Raw genomic sequence first — 21,314 nt, forward strand, 5'->3', positions numbered from 1 at the left:
ATCTTTGATGTCTTTGTATTTCTGTTCCAACGCTTCGCATCTGCACATAATCTTCGATTGCAGACTTGGAGCTGGTTAATCTACAAAAGTGTTTATAATGTGTGTGTGTTTGTTAGTGAAAAAAATGTAAAATTTAATCATTCTATAGGATGCCTTCGCGCCTATTTTTTTTTAACTCACTTTTTTTAATGATTTACTAGACTATTAATATCTGTGTGATCATAGTTTCCTGGTTGGTTAACTTTTAAGTAAGCGTGTGTCCATTAAATGCCTATTACCCTTATGTGATTTTTGACTTCGTTTTAGAATACTGTTAGTACTTGTTTTGTCTTGCAGTATACAAAAATGCATTTGAAAATAAACAATTAAATGATTTTGTTTTACTTCCTTTTGTCATCTACTTACACAAAATTTTGATATAATTCAAATTCTAAATTCAAATCTTGTATTTCAGGTTAAAAACCCGTTATATCATATCATAAACAAACAACAATAAAATTAACTTTAAAATAAAAATAGTCAAAATATTAAAATAAATCATACAGGTAATCATAATAATTTCAAAATACTTAAAGTATAATAACAAAAATTCGAATGTAGTCCAATTGAGTGCCAGAGCATGGGGCTGCTGCCCATTTCTCGAACGGTATTAGTCTAATATTATTAGTGTGTTACCATGGTAACCTATATGACTTGACAGTTCGTGGACTAATAATATTAGTCTGAGAAATGGGCGCCTGCTCACCAGGATGCTGTTAGGACTGCCACGGACGCGCCTCAACATGGAGACTGCTCTCTTCCTCGAGATTAGTGCAGAAGTCATTAATGTGCCTAGCTAAAGTAGCCAAGGTGACAAATGCTTTGTGTTTCTCTATCACTCTTCCATATTAGTACGACAGTGACTGTTGGTTTTCGTTCGCTACGGAGCGTAAACGATTGGCATGTTGGCAACAGGCTTCACGCACTACGCACCCAGTGCAAAGGACTCCCGCAAACATACCCGACACGCTGCACCTCATTAGCATCCTGCGTAATTATATTGTACTCATAAGGTATTGATTGACTTCAGCGTATGGATAGCACGAATAAAAATTTCTTAGTGAAGTCCCGACGGGACAATTTTTCGCCTATCTGATTAAATGGCCCGAACAAATGAGGCCGTGCGGCCACACCAAATTGGTTCGCTAATTTCGACCGCCGATTATGACCGATATTACCGATAAAATAAATATAAATAAATATTATACGGACATTCTTCAAATCCCACAGTAAGCTCAATAAGGCTTGTGTTATGGGTACCGTGAAAGGGTAGATATAAGATTAAAAATTAGAGTCAGACCAAGATAAGCGATTTTTATAGCCCAGACAGTGGACGTGTTATTTTAAACGTTAAATATCTATGAAATTATGACGTTTACTTAATACTTGCACCGGCTGGGCTATCAAAATCGCTGTTAACTTAGCTTAGTCTGACTCTATACATATTTAACAATTTTAAAACTATACTACACATTAGAATATAAAGAAAATAACAATTTAATAAACAAAACCAAACAAATACAGTTCATTTCATTCAATTACAGATTAGTTGGTTGAAATACGATCAAACCGTCTACTCCAGTTAAAGGTACTGTCCGTTCATACTAGTACAATAGATATAGGGCCCATTTCTCGAACGATATTAGACTAATATTATTAGTTCACGAACTGTCAAGTCGTATTGGGTTACCATGGCAACACACTAAGTATTAGACTAATACCGTTCGAGAAATGGGCACATAATTTATAATAGCTAAATTATCTAGTGTGATGTGTATACTTTTAGAGTAAGTTGATGAAGATTTTACCGCTGTATTGAATTGTATTGTGAGTTTTTACAAGCTTTTATATTTACTTTCACCTGACCGTTGTCTGTTTGTAATCAAATCTTGCAAGTTAAATTTGACCCACTTCCCGGTCTCCGATGAAGCTGAAAATTTGCATACATATGTAAGTCGGGTGATAATGCAATATTATGTACCATCGAGATGATCTGATGATGGAGACAGGAGGTGGCCATAGGAACTCTGTGATAAAACAACGTAAACTAATTATGTTTGGGGTTTTTAGAATTGTCTCGATGAGTATTAGTTACTTGTGGAAAGAAAAGTGCAGTCAGCGATAAAAGCTTGTACCAAAAATTAAATATTTGCCAAAAACTTATTTTTCATCTGACGAAGCCTGCGTGGCGGATATAAAATTATGGTCTCTAAGTAATAGTCGTTAATAGTATTATATATAATTAACGTCAATAAAACTTTTTAGTAGTGTGTTAGATAGATATTGGTTGTAGTATTTAGCATTACGTATGAAACAAAATCCACCAAAATATTTTTATGCATTTATGTACGTGCACAAACAATGTACAGTGAGCTGCGAAATTTCTACTGCTTACTTATTAAGTATATTACAAACGTTTTTTCAGTAGGATTATTGTGAAAATCTGCCGACTTAGAGCTTGAAAGAGCACCTAACCAAATCTGGGGGCACGGCAGTGCCCCTGCCAAGACGAGCAGGCCTGGCCGTTTCGCTACCGTCACATGGGCGTAAGGTGAAGAATTTATTCACTATTCATTATTATTTATTTATACAATACTTCTTGTAGCAACGAAACGGCCTAGCTACATATTTTGACTAAGGTGTAGTTTGTGAACTTAGGGCTTGTAGAGTTAGAAGCTTGGCTCTGCAAGAGATCTGATAACTTTTTGACAGTGCGAGACTTATGGTTTCGTCTTGGCTACATTTTACATGAAAATGTTTTTGATGGGATTTCACTTCTTTTTGTAAGTTGCTCATGACAATCTTCCATGCCCTAATTTAAAGGGTTGAGGGTGATTTACTATTAAAAATCCTGAAATAGGTATTTGGCGGCATCTTCTATACAATATTTACACATATAATACTTCATTTTACAATCCTATTGTAAGAATCGGCCGTCATCGTCAGTACAACGACCTGGTATCTAAGTATAGTCATATTGGTATTTTAACTCGAAATTTGCCATCTTTCGGAAATAAGTTATGGAAGTTCTTTGCCATCAATCACCATTACGTTAGGTTTGTATTAATCTTACAGATGTGTTTCAATCTCACTTTGTTCTTTGCTTTATTTTCTTTATACAAATTATTTTGTGGCTAAAAATTGTGTAATTAAGTGTAGTTAGTATAGTTGTAGTTTTCGCTCTTTAATGTGTACATGCTGCGCATACATCATTGGGAATACCATCCAAAGTATGTGCTTTGGATGGCATTCCCAACCAAAACCTCTACTTAAAATAATTATATTTCATGTAGTAAATGTTATCTGTTTTGTGTGAATTTTGATAAAATAAACTGCTTTTTTACTGATTCCCCACACAAACTTCAACCCCTTTTTCCCCCTAACGCCCTTTTCCTCCCCCTTTTCACCCTTATGGGATGATTTTGGGGTTGAACACTATTCTATATCCTTCCCCACAACAAAAACTATCTACATACCAAATTTCCATATTATCTACATACAAAAGAATTGAGATCTATATGGGTGCCAAGTTCTGTGGTGTGTAGAAAATTCTGAAATTATAAAGGATTTGTCTTGGCTTAAAATATGTTAATGTTAATGATATGTTATTTCGTCACTTTTCTGTCGCAAAATGCAAATAATTAATTCAATTATTTAACATAATTTCTTGCTAAGTATTATTTTAATATTTGTTAAATTTTAGTTAAATTTTATTTAACTTAATTTATTTAAATTTATTTAATTTTATTTAAATTTATTTAAGTCTAAATATCCTACTGTACTTATATTGTTTGTCTTAAGATACTGGAATAAGCTGTAATTGGACACACATCTACCCCTAATGTTATGTAAGCTACAGATAATTTTTTCATGACGTATTGTCTGTTGTAAAATAAATAAAATAAAAACATTGGAGATGGCAACATTTTTTGATTGTTTAATGCCCTTAAAGCTATTTTGACATGTCTTATCATACAGTGTATCTTTTTAATTCTCCTTTTATAATAAACTTCAAAAAAAATTAACGTTACATATTCAGTACCGGGATCCCTGGATCCCGTCATTGAAGACAGTTTCGGTATTAATACCGGTATTGCGTGAAGTCTGGTATTTGAAAGCCAGGGAAGGGATATTTTTTTGATTGATAATTATTTAAGGAACTAATTGATTGTGGTTTGATCTAGCACTCCGCGTTAGTTAAGGAAGCTCTAGCGGGTGATGTGGTTGCTGTTCACGACTTAAAAATCATTCTGTATTAAAGCTAGAAAGGTTTTCAAAGATAAAAAAGAAGATAGGTAAAGATTGTAGCTTTCTTTACCTTTTTTTTACCCGGGTACGTCCTTAAACTACGTCCAAAAGAGAGGTATTGGCATTGTGATTGTCATCTTGCTTTGTGTGGTAGGACACAGCCAGCGGATGTCATTCCAGATCTAGAGCAGAGCCCAACTGGGGAAGTACTCCACCTTATAGAAAACCGCAGTCAAATAACACTAGACCCTACTCATAGTGTTGTGTTCCTGCCGGTGAGTACGGTTGCTCAACGAGGGTACGGAGTGTTAGGGTCGGCAACGCGCATGCGATTCCTCTGGGGTTGCAGGTGTACATAGGCTACGGAGACTGCTTATCACCAGGCGGGCCGTATGCTTGTTTGCCACCGCTGTAATATAAATATATATATATCATTTCACTTACATTCTTTGTACTCAATGCACATGTAAGTCTATTAAATTTAACGCCGTCTAGCCAAGTCAGTACGTCAGTAGTGACCCTGCTTACAAAGGGATTCCGGGTTAAAATCCTGGTATGGGTCTACATACTTCATTTTTAAAATTCATGAAGCGAAATTAAATTTAAATGATTAAAATTCATATTCATTTAGGAGCACAAATCAATAAATCAGCGTAATAATTTAAATATAAATATTTACCTACTTAGGTTAGTTCTTTCGTTGTATATGTGTTATAATAGTTCCCCTTGATGCGTGAGTCCAACACATGTTTTAGCTAATGTTATTAAAAACGGTATATTTTAAAATGTGTGCTCTACGTTTATTTAAATGTAGGAAGGTAACTGGCGTTGAGATATTTTTTCAATTTAGCATGTCCGTGTAGCGACAACTCCTAATATATGCATATGGGTAAAACAACCATATAGATACGAACAATCATTAGAACTCAATCTGACCTATTACAAATACAAAATAAGGAAAATGCCGGCAAAATTGCAAACGCGATCTTGTTTACGCCCGCCTATATAAAGCCCAGCGCAAATCAAATCTTCACACAACTGATCTAAACTTCACGTTGAAACTTCAAATCCAAGATGGCTGCCCTCAAGACTCTGCTCATCCTCGTCGTGTTGGCGATTGTCATGGCAAGCGCCGTGGCCGTCCGTGTCGGCCCCTGTGACCAGGTCTGCAACCGTATACCTGCTGAACGTGATGAATGCTGCCGCGCCCATGGCTACAGCCGGGCCAGCTGCTCTGGAGGCAGGATGAATTGCTTCTAGACGTTGGGTTGGACACATACTACATCTTCAGGCGTCCATTCTGCAAAACTTGAAGAGCTTGATGACTACACCATGGCCCTTCTGCAAGTTTTGAAAAGCATTTTACATATCCATTTCCACCTGGCCTTCATTCTTCAAGATATAAAGAGCTACCTACCTTCACATCGATTTCAATTTCGTCTTCGTTTCTGTGCCCGCATTGAAGAATTGGCAGATCAACAGTATTTGCAAATTTAGGAGCCTGTTAACCTACATATGTGTTTAAATAGTCTGTGAAACTTTGTCAGTAAAAAGTTTCTCCACAATATTTTTGACATTTGTCGTTTTTACTGATTTGTCAAACATTATAGATCGATTGATCATTGTGTTTGGTTGGTTAACTATAAGTATGTGTCCCTTAAATCCCTATAACGCTTTAGAATAAGGATATTTATGTAATTTCCAAGCAAAAAGTCTGCACTTTGTCGCTTGCCATAAGAACGCTTTGTTAGGTTATTCGTATAAAAATCAAGCAAATCTCGTCCTTGTGGTAAGCGACAAAGTGGGACCTTTGACTAGGCTTTGACACATTGAATACTGATTACTGTATTTTTATATTATATTATTAAAACGAAAATGTTTCTGTAAATAAACTGAAAATTCTTTAGTACCTAAATGTTTTTATTTAATTTCTTTTGTCATCAACGATGATTTCATTCAAGCAAAAAATAAATGATTGTGTAAGACATTTGGGGCCTGTTTCACAATGTCCAAGTAAAGTCCTGAATAAGCTACTTGCCACTTATCTGACGAATAAAGTCATCGTTGGCGTTTCACAATATTCAAATAAAGCGGCCAAGTGCGAGTCGCGAGGCTCGCCCATGAAGGGTTCCGTACCATTTACGACGTATTAAAAAAAAAAACTTCTTACTAGATTTCGTTCAAACCAATTTTCGGTGGAGGTTTGCATGGTAACGTATATAATACATTTTTTTTAGATTTTTCATTCTGTTATTTTAGAAGTTACAGGGGACACACACATTTTACCACTTTGGAAGTGTCTCTCGCGCAAATGATTCAGTTTAGAAAAAAATTACATTAGAAATATCAATATCATTTTTAAAGACCTATCCATAGATACCCCACACGTATGGGTTAGATGAAAAAAGATTTTTTGAGTTTCAGTTCTAACTGTTCTAAGTATGGGGAACCCCCAAAATTTATTGTTTTTTTTTTATTTTTGTGTAAAAATCTTAATGCTGATCATAGAAATACTTACCAAGTTTGAACAGTATAGCTCTTATAGTGGCTGTGACATAATCGGACAGACAGACGGACATGACGAATCTATAAGGATTCCGTTTTTTGCCATTTGGCTACGGAACCCTAAAAATCTCTTAATTTCCATTTAAAGTCAATTGTTTTAGTATAAATGGTGTAAAATCATCTCTTAAAATATCGGTAACTAATTTGTTAATACCTTATATGTGACCGCGGCCGGCAAAACGTCCAACTTTGTCGCTTGCCGTAAGGACGAGATTTGCTTGATCTTTATACGAATAACCTGTTAAGCCTTCCTGGAGCAAAAACATCAAACTTTGAAAATTTTTGGCAATTATAGACAAAGTATTATTTACATTTCAAATATTGTTAACGATGTTCTGATATTTGATTTTTGTATTAAATATTATAGGACATTATTACACAAATTGACTAAGTCCCACAGTAAGCTCAATAAGGCTTGTGTTGAGGGTACTTAGACAACGATATATATAATATATAAATATTTATAAATACTTAAATACATAGAAAACACCCATGACTCAGGAACAAATATCCATGCTCATCACACGAATAAATGCCCTTACCAGGATTTGAACCCGGGACCATCGGCTTCGTAGGCAGGGTCACTACCCACTAGGCCAGACCGGTCGTCGATGTATTAAGTTATAATATGTGTAAGTTTATCAATATATGGTTTATATTCATATACTTACAGTGAAACTTGGTTAAGTAGGACCTGGATAAGTGAGAAACCTCCATAGCTGGGACTCATGGTACGTCCCCGACACTTTAGTACTGAATTACCTCTGTTAGTGAGACGAAACAAACCTGAGATTAGTATTTTGAATTTTATAGTCACATTTACCTCTATAATTGAGACAAAGAGTGTATTTACCTATTTTACTGAGACTATATTTACATACATACGTGTGGGGTATGTATGGATAGGTCTTCAAAAATTATATTGAGGTTTCTAATATCATTTTTTTCATTCATTCATTCATTCATTCAATGATAAACCTAAAAAAAATATATGATGTACATTACCATGCAAACTTCCACCGAAAATTGGTTAGAACGAAATCTAGTAATTAGTTTTTTTAATACGTCATAAAATTAAAAAATAATTTTTTTTCACCAAACCCATAAGTGTGGGGTATCTATGGATAGGTCTTCAAAAATTATATTTAGGTTTCTAATATCATTTTTTTCTGAACTGAATAGTTTGCGCGAGAGACACTTCCAAATTGGTAAAATGTGTGTAAGTAACTTCTAAAATAACAGAATGAAAAATCTAAAAAAAATATATGATACTCGTATACATTACCATGCAAACTTCCACCGAAAAAACTACTTAAGTACTAGATCTCGTTCAAACCGAACGAGATCTAGTAAGTAGTTTTTTTTAATACCTTATAAATGGTAAGGAACCCTTCATGGGTGAGTCCGACTCGCACTTGGCCGCTTTTTCATATATTTTTTGGTTTTTATTTACCGAAAAAAATTAAATAAATTATAATTCTATGTAAAAATAATCTATGATTCTTTTAAAATAATGGCTTCAGTCCAGTGGGACTATTTCGCCAGTATCAAGGTATTAGGAGCTTTAAATACGACTAAAATTGTACGGTTTGTACAAGACAGTGTACGGTGATTTTATCAGGTCTTGTAAAGCGATAGCTGGACTTTACAAGTAGCACGTGGACTACCGGCCGATGACTCCAAAATGGTGGTTAAACGCGTTTCAAGATTAATTCTTCATTCACTGCACACTACCAGATTAGTTTACTGTAAGTATAATAAGCTATCGATATTCGATTTCGGCGGGTCTGAGGCCGCGCGGCCGGGCCGGCTCTCTGACACTGCGAGGTTGCGTAATGCATCGCAACCATAATAGTACATTACGATACAAGTGCGAAAAATAGGAAATTCGAAACGAGTGGCGATAAATTAAAACACGACCGAAGGGAGTGTTTTAAATCGACACGAGTTGGGAATGACCTATTCGCACATGTATCGTACAACGTTTTACAGTACATATGGCCCTTGAAATGTTCAACACAGTAACGTAATATGCTAATTTTCGCACTAGTGCGGTAAAGTAGCACCATATGTACTGTAAAGTGATTTGTAGTGTTTAGTTTTATTTTAAGATATATTGTTATAATATGTATGTTAGTTTTAAGGTATTTATGTATGGGCCACTAGTTGCCTGAAATAAAGATTTTCATTTAATTTCATTTCATTTCATTACACCTTAAACAATATCATTAATATTAATGGGCAAAAAACAAAGGTATTAATCACGAGACGTGACTATCAAGATGGCGCTCGAACCGGAAGTCCCTAAAATTTAGGGAATGCACTCCCGATCCCGCGGGATCCCGATCTCGCGAGATCCCGTGTAATTTTTCGGGATCAATCCCGACGCATAATATGACGGGATCCCGTTCAGGATTGACGGGATTGAGCGGCAGTCGTCAGTGACGCTCCACACGTCCAGTTCTCAGCAGCTGGGTACATTGCAACGGATATAAGATGCCGTTTAGCAGATAACACTCTTAATACCCTTTGTTTTTTTTTTTTAAATCGCCTGTAATACTCTCTAATTCCTTATTATTTTGATTCTTATTACAGTTATACTTATTGTTTTGATTACCTTTGTTAATTTCCAAGGAAAACTGATGATGATTTAGTTAATAATATTAAAGATAAAAGGTTTTTGTTTTCTGTCTATTAATATGTTATTTTAATTAACGTCACCATCACAAACATGCCGTTATTATAGTTTTAATTCAATCGAATTTTACCTTTTGTTTAATCTACTCGGGATCCCGAAAATCCCGGGATCCCGCGGGATTGATATTTCTAATTCCGCGGGATCTCGAATTTGCAATCCCGAGTCGGGATTGCATTCACTACTAAAATTGTGACGTTTTTAACTATAGTCCATTTTTTTAGCAGTAGAAAGAAGGTAAGAGATTTTAAAGTGTATATTTATTGAAAAACACATCTGAAAAATAAATCACGGCACATAGGCAAGAATTATAAATCATACGATCATTTAAATTATTTTACTTTCTTAAGTAATAGTAAATGATTTTAAAAAGCGTTTTTCTATATAAAGACATGTCAAGAAGATGGAGAATGCTGTCGATTCTGAGTAGAATAACAATGAGAATGTCCAGATTTGTAAGAATCAGGGGGCCTACCGCGAAAACCGGAATTGGCCAATTACGGGGATCTTTCTCTTTTACTCTCTCTAAGACGTAATTAGAGTGACAGAGAAAAATGCCCGCAATTGACGAACTTCGATGTTCGCGGTAGGCCCAGTTACTATTATTGTGTTTTAGTACAATAAAGAGCTTACTACTACGTGTTATTCTTAAGGTATTTAACAAAATGTAAACAAATCTCAATAAGTTATTTTATTGGACAAGCATTGACCTTATTACCCATAGACCGAGAGCTAATCTCTCAAAAGTGAAACCGAAACAACACGATCAATGTGTGCGTGCGACGTTCGTGTTTTATGCTCGGCACACACGTATGCAAAAATATATTGCCAGTTATTTATTTATTCCCCTCAAAGTAGGGGGATTTTAACAACATTATTATACTTGGTTATCAATAATTTGGAAGTGTGTAGATTTTAAATTTGTAACCAAAGCTTTTTAGGGTTCCTCAGTCACAATTTGAGTGTGATTGTGGTATAGCTAGCTTAATTTTTATATTTATTTGAGATGGCTCTGCAATGGTGACATTATATCCGTAAATCGAACACGGCATTTGCTTATTTTTTGCACTTCTGTATTATGTGCAATAAGGCTTAAATAAATTTACAGTACATATGGGGCTACTTTATAGCACTAGTGCGAGAAGTAGCATATTATGTTACTGTGTCGAACATTTAAAGGGCCATATGTACTGTAAAACGTTGTACGATACATGTGCGAATAGGTAATTCGCAACTCGTGTCGATTTAAAACACTCCCTTCGGTCGTGTTTTAATTTATCGCCACTCGTTTCGAATTTCCTATTTTTCGCACTTGTATCGTAATGTACTAATTTGTTGTTTTTCTTCATAAATGGTTATATTTCTAATTGCTTTAATCTGACTAAAATCAAAGTGGTTACTTATTTATTTTACTACGTTTTCGGATAAACGTCAACTTTTGACAACCAAATTACATTTGCTGTCAAATTAGAAGCACAATAATTTGTCTTAGACAATCTTACACAATCAATGAACCTTTGCTATAATAGGGTTGTTTCCAATTTTTTGAAACGCTTGTATTTCGTTATATATTAACTAAAAGTTGCCCTAAAATTCAACTTTTATACTAAAAACGGCTTTAAATATGTTAAATTAACAAAATATATTTTGACAGATGCTTTCGCGCCCAAAACGCTCTCTGAAAATTGTGTGACGTCACAGTTTACGGTTTGACGCATAACTACATACACACGTAGAAGATACGAACTGTCAACTGACATTTGTCATTTGTTGTTTATCGCCTAACTGTCAACAGTGTCAATTCGAGAGTTGTGACGTCATCAGAATCTTCAAAGATGTTTCGAGTTTGGTCACGTGACGTGTGCCAAAAGATAATTTAAATTCAATATTTACAAAAATATGGTCATTACAGGTCCCATAAAATTAGTTTAACATGTTCTTATAATCCAAAAGAATTTATTGGGATACAAGTCTGCCCTAAGATTTGTAGATGGAAACAACCCTATTAAATAACCGTAAATGAAAGTAAAACAAAACATTTACTACTTAAGAATTTTTATTTTAGACAAATAATACAGTAGGTAATCATTATTCCGAATCGAAAGCTAAGTCAAAATCAAAATCACATATCCTTAGGGATTTTACGGACACATACTTATAGTTTAACTAACAAGAAACAATGATCGCGCATCTATAAAGTCAGTGAAAACGGCAAATTTCAAAAATATAGAAGAAATGATATTCTATGCAATTTTTGAAATAAAATTTGCACATTTTTCACTTACAAAGTATAAACGAATGATCTGCCAATTCTTGAATGCAGTGGAACAGAAACACGAAGACGAAATCGAAATCGATGTGAAGTGTAGCTCTTTATATCTTGAAGAAGGCCAGGACGAAATGAATTTATAGAAAGCTTTTAAATTCTTGCAGAACGCTCGTTGATTAATGCAAAACCTGGACCAAGTAGTCATCAAATTCTTCAAATTTTGCAGAATGGACGTCTGAAGATGTAGTATGTGTCCAACCCAACGTCTAGTAGCAGTTCATCCTGCCTCCAGAGCAGCTGGCCCGGCTGTAGCCATGGGCGCGGCAGCATTCATCACGTTCAGCAGGTATACGGTTGCAGACCTGGTCACAGGGGCCGACACGGACGGCCACGGCGCTTGCCATGACAATCGCCAACACGACGAGGATGAGCAGAGTCTTGAGGGCAGCCATCTTGGATTTGAAGTTTCAACGTGAAGCTTAGATCAGTTGTGTGAAGATTCGACGGGCGCTGGACTTTATATAGGCGAACGTAAATAAGATCGCATTGAAATGTTGCCGGCATTTTCCTTATTTGAAATGTAAATATTTTATCTGTAAGAGGTCAGGTTGAGAATATCTATCGAATGATTGTTCGTAGGTACCCATATGGTTACTATGCTGATATGCATATATATTAGAGTTGTTGCGACACGGACATAATTTAAGAAATATCTCAACGCAAGTTACCTAAGTGCATGACAGAATAGGTAATTAGATAAATATGTGCATAGGGGTGTTGTGTTTTTTTTATACCAGGGGTTACCCAAGGAATAAAGTAATAATAATTCAATATAGATTAAAAATCTAACACTTGCGCAACTAAAGTGTATCAATTAGGCCCACTTGCACATCCCACTAACCCGCTGTATGACCCGAATACCTTAAGAAAACAAGGGTGAAAAAATGATGAAGATAGATTTTTTTTTTTAGATTGTATTTTTCCTTCTAATATGTTCTCACTGCTGAGGTGAAAAGTCGTGTGTACTACACGAGATCAAAGTTATTTACATCTCGTGCGCTTTTAAGTCCCTTAATACGCTCAAGAATCTAACGAAAACAACAAAACAAAACTTTTTTACAGTACATATGGGGCTACTTTATAGCACTAGTGCGAGAAGTAGCATATTACGTTACTGTGTCGAACATTTAAAGGGCCATATGTACTGTAAAACGTTGTACGATACATGTGCGAATAGGTAATTCGCAACTCGTGTCGATTTAAAATACACCCTTCGGTCGTGTTTTAATTTATCGCCACTCGTTTCGAATTTCCTATTTTTCGCACTTGTATCGTAATGTACTATTTTATATACCACGTCGGTGGCAAACAAGCATACGGTCCGCCTGATGGTAAGCAGTCACCGTAGCCTATGAACGCATGCAACTCCAGAGGAGTTACATGCGCGTTGCCCCATACTGTAGACCCTCGGGAAAACCTCAGCAGGGAGCTCATTCCACAGCCGGAGCGTCCGCGGGAGGAAATTAGTGCACGACCATTTAGACTCTAGGGTTGTCGTAGCGCAAACGATTGACATCTTGGCTTAGACCCAAAGTGGAGGGACATAATCAACAAACAATCGTATCGGATATAAGTAATTAGTAGGTAGTATTTTAATCAACGAATATAATTATCTAAAAGCAATTTATTTAAAACATCAATAACTCTATTACTAACAAACATAGATACTAACATATTAGAATTTAATTTTTAATCTCTTTTTGTAATTCGCAACGAAATAAAAGGCTTTTTTTTTATTGAAAGAAGCGCTAGCGAAGATCTCCGATTTAATTCGGGCATTTTGCTTTCCTATGCCCGGATATTCTCCTCTACAGGTCACAATTCTTAACCGATTCTAGTTAAATATTGTGACCAGATTCTATGATTAAATATATTGTATTGTCGACCCAGTTTTTTTATTTATTTTCAAAATGCGGATATTGGCTTGAAGGACTTAAGCGCCATTGGTGTCTATGGCGCTTAAGACTATTCTGAGTCCGCTGTGGTAATAACGATCTAAGTATTTTCACTTTTATATTTACTAAGCTTAACGCGAGGTCCACAACTAACAGAACCCCTACATCATTTATTTATATTTTAATCAACATATTGAATTGAAATCATTTTGTTTCGAGCAAAAAACTCATATAGTGTTAGTACATACAACAATTATTCATTATCTATCTATATACCTAAGTAAGTGTACAATATAAAAAAACAATGAATACCTAAAGCTAATTAATATAATCTATTTCGATGATGCGTTGGGCCGTTGGGTTCATGCAGTTCGTTCCAACGCCTCATCAGTGGGCAGTCTACTCTGCCGACAAATGCGTTTAGGAGACTGTTGGTGCTACCCTGCAACCTATGCAATAGGGATGCCGCTCTTTTACGCATAATAGCGTAAAAGTCATCCGTACGGGCATCGGCGAACATCCCCGACGCACTGCAGTGCCGAGGCAGACCCATCAGTATCATTATATTGCACAAGCAGGGCATTGTACGATCGCTGCGAGAAGCTGGTCCACAGGCTGCAAGCATAAAGAGACTGACAATAAACTTTTAAAAGTTTACCTTTACGTCATTGCTACACTTTGCAAACCTGCGCACTAGCATATTGCATCTGACCGTCAACGCCCCGCGCTCTCGTTCCAAATCAGGATCGTCATTAAGGCTTTCGGTGAGCCATTGACCCAGGTACTTAAACCGCTCTACTTTCCTCAGGGTGGCACCATTTAGCTCAACCCTAGGAACTTCCTTTAGTTTCTTGTTGCCAGCCCTGAAGATGAGTAGTTCACTTTTTGTAGTGTTATACCTGAGCCCATGTCTCTCCGCATAACGCTCACATACATATGTTTAGGATATGGTAGTGTCGCTAACCGATTAAAATAGTTTGTAAACAAACCATTTTCCTTATCGCCACGCGACCGGTCTGTCTCGATATTATTTGCATAAGTTCTTATCATAACCAGTTTAGCTGCTACCAGGATAAATAAAACACAATTATTATACCTACCATGATAGTTGTAAACAAGCATACCAGCTGACTGTGGTGTTTCTTAGTTTAAGGGGACCTAGGTTCAGAAAACGGAGTTTTTGAAAAATCGTAGCGCTTTTTGGGGCTCTGTAATCAACTACGAACCCTTATATAGTTTCACCACGTCCCTCTGTGTGTCTGTCTGTTCGTCTGTCCGTCCGCGGCTATGCTCAGTGGTCGTTAGTGCTGGAAAGCTACAATTTGGCATGGATATATAAACTTACGCCGACAAAGTGGTAGAATAAAAACTAGAAACTACACGTAAAGTGGGGACCTATCGTGTGGATATAGTTGCATAGGTCTTTTTAAACGACAGGGGTCTTCACTAACCATTTTTGCATAAAATAAATATCTTCGGAAATAATTGATTTCAAAGAAAAAAGATGTCCCCCCACCCCCCGTAAGCGCCACCGACAATAAGGTCCCTTTTCATAGATAACGTCACATATAGGTGTATGTTTAGTGTGTTATGTCCTGTAATTTAATCCTACTATTTTGCGTAGTAACACCATTAGATACCTACTAAAATTTTATGAATAAGTGGGTTATTTAATAGTTGTTTTTTCCTATTACTCGTCGGTATTACGTGTTAAAGACTTGAATGAATATATTGAACATGATGAGAATAATAAGCAAGTCATGACCACATCGTACGAGGATGAAACATTAACTGACATTACTATTATTATATTTGTTATAAACAAAACGCGGAACAGGTTTTCCCATACTTGTACAGTCAACATCAAAAGAAGCAAATCAAACAAGGTTTCAAAAGTATCTACCATTCTGTAACAGCTTAACAAAAAGTGACAGTTATATATGTAGAACAATTAAGACTATAAATAATATACTTTTGAACGTAAATTTGAGAGATTTATCTATATTTGGAAAAGTTATCCGGAATAATAGATTCGATATTTGTAATTGTTTTTTTTTTTAATTTATTGTTTGTAAAAATGGACATGTAAAAGTGCCCCTGTGGCCTATTTGCTGAATAAATGTTTGATATTTGATATTTGATATCAGATACTTTTGGCGCGTTGTGTCATCCGCTACTATTGATGCTGACTGTACACAGACGGCCTGATTCGAACTTTAAGAAACGTCAAATATTAGATCTAGATACGATATGGATCGGATATGTCAGTGTCAAAAGTAATGTTTGTATTTAAAGAAACGTCACTAGACGCTAGACGCAAAGATTCCAAGATAAAAGCCAATTGACGACCAGTCTTGCCTATGAACCTGATGGTCCTGGGTTCGAATCCCGGTAAGGGCATGTATTTGTGTGATGAGCACAAATACTTGTTCTTGAGTCATGGATGTTTTCTATGTATTTAATTCAAACGGATTAGGCAGCGTTTTCGATTAAAGCTCCTAGCCAGCGTGATTTTCTCCGACAACATCGTTATATTTCAAACAATTTACACAAAAACTTAACAAGTTATATACCTAAACCTTCCTCAAGAATCACTCTATTGATAGATGAAAGTTGTATGAAAATCTGTTCAGTAGTTTTTCGTTTTGGAGTAGTTTTATAAGATGTAGTGCATTGACATTTTCCCCTAGACTTGCGGACGCTAGGTTGCGTGACAGTCGTGCACATGCGAATACTGCCTTAAATATAATATCTACAATTTAACAAATCGACGTACCTATGAATAAAATAAAATAAAAACATTAATACAGTTAAGACAATACAAACAATCGCTCAATGTGGGAAATCCGGAAAAATCTCGTCAATACTGTAAAAGCACCCCCTCAATGAAAAAAAAACAATTTTTTTCCGTAATGTTATAGTCCGTAATGATTTTTAGTTCTACAGGCAACTTGTTGGAGATTCTGACAGCCTGATATTTCACGCTATGCTTTGCAACTTGTTGTCTAGGGACAGAAAGTTGGTCTAATGTTTTTAGTACGCGTTTGAAGGCGCAACTCCCGTTCTGCAGAAGACTCGTACTTTGATATATTTTTGATAAGGGCAGTCAACAAAACGAGAACGTATAATGAAGGAACTGTCAAGATACCTAACTTCGCCAAGAGATCACGGCAGGATAGCCACTGTGGAAGGCGCAAAATGCTTCAGGTCGCTTTTTTTTGTACGACCAGAGTTAACCTTCAACTAACCTTGACAAATCGGAGAAATAAATTAAATCTAAAGTTTTTAAGCGATTATCGTAGTAAAGTGTTACTAAAAATTGAGTATACGTCTAATATTCGGTATAAAATAAAAGAAATACGTAATATTTCGAATAAATTAAGGAACATCGGAACATGGAAAGCACGAGGGAGGAAGATTTACACGAATTTACTGTAATACAGTTAAAAAATGAGCTCAGGTCTAGGTATTTACCCGTCACAGGGAACAAGGACGAATTGGTGGCGCGTTTACACCAAGACAACATATCGAAACAGGAACATGGGATATTGGAAGAGTATAAAAGGGAACGTACGAAAAGGTTATCACAAGAGGTCGAACTTAAAAATCTCCAAATTCAGCTCGATCAGATAAAAAAGGATGAAGGTAATAATGGTACTGCACCAGGTACGTCCACACCAGATAATACTTTATTAAAAATTTTGCACACTCAATCTATGATTTTGCAACAGATTACTAGCCCCACCCAACAAACATTGCAAGTCTATTCCACTACGGACACAAGTCAAGCAATCCCTTTATTTGGCGGTAACAGATCAGAAAGTGCGACTGATTGGATAAAACAAGTAGAAAGAATTGCAAAGTTAGCTAACTGGTCAGATAATTTAACATTAGTAAATGCATCAATGAGGCTTAGGGGTCCTGCAAGTAATTGGCATAAGGCCATAAGTAAAAACTTAAGTAACTGGCAAGAATGGAAAGCCAAATTATGTGAGAGATTTTCATTGAAGATGTCATTCGCTGAATTTATAACATTTCAGGCAAAGAGAACACTGCGAAGCACAGAAACTATTACAGAATACATTTACAGTAAAAATGCCTTATTTGTTAAATCCCCATGTACTATTCCAGAAGCAGACAAAGTGTCATTGATCCTGGAGGGCATCTGGGACTCCCGTTGGTCCATTCCGCTAGCATCTCATTGTTGTAAGGATGTGGAAGGATTGCTATCTCATGCTGCTGCATAAATAAAAATAAAAAAAAATTGTTTAGTTTTTTAGTAGTTGTTAGAGTTAACCTTTTCAAGGCTTTCTCCCTCACATCAAAATGTGGCATACACGCCAACATGTCAACTATTGAGAAACGAATTTAAACCTTATCTGTCAACAGTAAAATTGCTTTGACAGCGGTTGCCATGACCACTTTAGTGGCTCTTGGCGTTCAAAAGGTTAATATTTTGCTTGTAGCTATTTCCCTAGAATATGATACTGTACCTTATCTTGGACTCTACTAACGCATAGTAAACTACCTTGAGCTGCTCGATCATGAGCTCCTCCCTCAGTGTAATAAAGTGTATCAACAAGTAAAATTACTTTTTATCTCATAAGAAAATGATATTATTCAGGCACCATCATTTTACATCCGGCACATCCGCAACGCAGGCTTCAGGGAACACAAACTCACAATCAGTCACAAAACATTACAGCGGTAAAATCTGCAACAGGCTTCGTCAACTTTCTTTCCCTACATTGAAAACCCCTACAAATAAAATACGCCCTCTAACTCGCCACCAGTAGGCAATGTGCCCAGCAGGCTGGCCGCATTTCCCCGTTGAATCATTGACATATCTAAGGACAGGCCTTATGCACAATAAGAATGGGGACAGTACAGCGGTGTCACGCACACGAATTCGAGCCAATCGTGCAGTCTAACGCCACAACGCGATTGGTTGATGAGTACGCACCACGTACCTACGCGATTGGTCGCAACTAGTTCCGTTAGATTGGCTCCAATTCGTGAGTGACACCACAGAACTAGCACCATTCTTAGTGCCCGTAAGGCCCGTCTTTAGATATATATGTCAATGCGTTGAATGGTTTTATCTCCTCAATTCTGAACACAAGTTTAGATAACTAAACGACTTGCAATGCATTTCATGAACTGTATTTCCCAAAACTCGTTTGATAACAATGTAGTATAAAAACCGCCGTTTTTCCATCATTTTCACACAATTTCCTTTCACCCTTCGTGCTTTTCACAAGTGAGTATAAGTTCTGAAGTGGCATATCTGCTTTAATTCTCTGAGATTTCCAACCATTTTCCAAGGTTAATACTTCTTTTTTTTAAATATGGCTTCCATCAAATCTATGATGATTTTGCCAATGTCAAGTTTCGTTGTAAGTTTTAAGTGTGCTCGTAGAGCATGACGTTGTTCGGTAGTTGCTTTTAGTAAAGAGATAGCTGGACTTTACTAAAAGCCACGATGGATTGCCGGATGTTGATTAAAAGTATTAAAACATGGTTAAACGCATTTCAAGAATAGTTTTTCATTAACTGCACACTTCCACGATAGTTCACTGCATAATAAGCTATCAATACTACACTTTGAACAACATAAATGAGCAAAACACAAAAAAATATTCTCGAGACGTCTTCGCCATCTTGAATCTCAACGACAACCCCTATATATACTTGTCGCGTCGAATAAAGATCCCTATGACAGTTCCGTCAAGTCGCTTTTGGTTAGTCTTAATTGAAAAAAAAAAAAGAAATATGTTTTACCGTATTTTTATTACTTACTATTTACAAAAAAAAAAGTTGTCGATTGAACTGTCAATTGATGTTCGTATTCATTATTTTCGTATTATTTTATTGAAATTTCTTTCGTTATGTTTTATTGCGGTACTTAAAGTTAATTGTTAGAATACCTTCAGAAAACATGAGTGAAATAGTGTTAAAAACGGATAACATTTTTTCATCGAAAAATGTTGTGTACTACACAAGATCAAAGTTATTTACATCTCGTGTGCTTTTGAGTCCCTTACTACGCTCAAGATTCTAAATTATAGAATCTTTCGCTTGCACGGGACTCAAAACAAACACTCGAAGAAATATCAACCTTTGCTCTCTTGTTGTACAAATAATTTCTAATGCTAAAAAACGAACTATAATGATTTCATAATATGATGAGAGAGACAGAGAAAGTGTTTGTTATTTCCCTTTCCCTCTTAGTAGAAACAGAAAGTGTCCGCTGAGAGAATAGGTATTTATATATATCCTAGGCGATAGATCATTCTAAAATATTTTTTTTTCTCTCCAGGTCCAAACATCCTTATTTCAAAATGGCCGCCCTCAAGACTCTCTTAATCTTGGCAGTACTAGCAATAATCCTGTACAGCACGGCCGCAGAATGGGTAGGCCCCTGTGATCAGGTCTGTGACCGGATCCAACCGGAGAGGAATGAGTGCTGCCGCGCGCATGGGAAAGGGAGTGCCTTCTGCTGGAGGGGGATGATGTGGTGCAACGACTCTTAGGACACACTGTCAGCAAGAGAGGAAAGGGGACGGCCGCTACTCCATACAAACATAGTCCTCATTTTCCTCTTTTCATATTAACATAATGGAAAATATTTTTGCATAATTTGAATTTTATGATATTATAGAGAATTTAATATTATAGAAGATATTCTTACATAATTTGATGTATATTAATCACAGCTTCAGCCATTCGTTTGATTTGTTTCGATTTTTTCGGCAACGCTATGATTAATTAGGTACATAAAATTGTATAAAATTCCATAATTTTAATATCCAGAGAGGAAAATCGGGACTACATTTGTAAAAACAGTTGTCCATTATTCTGTTAGTCTAATGTATTAATCTGAAATTAAAGGTTTATAAAAAGATGACATTTTTTGGTTTTTCTCATTCAAATACTGACTGGATTTTTAATGCTGTCAATCTATCCCGACCGACCGACCGACCGACCGTTGACCGTTGACCGTTTGGTTTGGTTTGGTTTGGTTTGGCCTAGTGGGTAGTGACCCTGCCTACGAAGCTGATGGTCCCGGGTTCAAATCCTGGTAAGGGCATTTATTTGTGTGATGAGCTTGGATATTTGTTCCTGAGTCATGGGTGTTTTCTATGTATTTAAGTATTTATATATTATATATATCATTGTCTAAGTACCCTCAACACAAGCCTTATTGAGCTTACTGTGGGACTTAGTCAATTTGTGTAATAATGTCCTATAATATTTATTTATTTATCCCAATTTTTATGAGGATCAACTGTTATGGGACAACCTGCATAAAAAACACAAAAGAAATGAGCGTAATCCCATCATGCACCATTTTTATTACTTCTCTGGTTGACTGGTAGACAATGCTTTTAATTACGCCATTTGTACATATTTGTGCAATCAAGTTTAATACATAAATAAGATATAAATAAATAAATACAGGCAATTTAAATACATTAGGATTAACCCAGACACAACAAAAGTGTTTTCGAGGTTGGTGTTACATGTAGAGATTACTCGTCGG

At 36.1% G+C, this 21,314-nt stretch overlaps 1 protein-coding gene and 2 long non-coding RNA genes across 3 annotated transcripts; 2 read left to right on the top strand and 1 right to left on the bottom strand.

Annotated features, from left to right (window-relative positions):
- Nucleotides 1-484: 484 nt before the first annotated feature.
- LOC133532524 (uncharacterized) lies at nt 485-20,117 on the top strand. Its single transcript, XR_009801717.1, has 3 exons — nt 485-545; nt 1,584-1,627; nt 20,091-20,117. It is a non-coding gene; the product is annotated as an uncharacterized LOC133532524 (long non-coding RNA).
- On the bottom strand, nt 5,630-6,438 carry LOC133532447 (uncharacterized). The gene is made up of 2 exons (XR_009801699.1): nt 5,827-6,438; nt 5,630-5,796 (listed from the first exon to the last, which is right to left on the bottom strand). It is a non-coding gene; the product is annotated as an uncharacterized LOC133532447 (long non-coding RNA).
- LOC133532805 (uncharacterized) lies at nt 17,029-18,018 on the top strand. The gene is made up of 2 exons (XM_061871655.1): nt 17,029-17,437; nt 17,903-18,018. The coding sequence occupies exons 1-2, from the start codon at nt 17,167-17,169 to the stop codon at nt 18,016-18,018; spliced, it is 387 nt and encodes a 128-aa protein (XP_061727639.1). The 5' UTR covers nt 17,029-17,166.
- Nucleotides 20,118-21,314: the final 1,197 nt, after the last annotated feature.

The sequence above is a fragment of the Cydia pomonella genome, chromosome 27 (genome assembly GCF_033807575.1).
Source record: "Cydia pomonella isolate Wapato2018A chromosome 27, ilCydPomo1, whole genome shotgun sequence".
Lineage (NCBI taxonomy): Eukaryota > Metazoa > Arthropoda > Insecta > Lepidoptera > Tortricidae > Cydia > Cydia pomonella.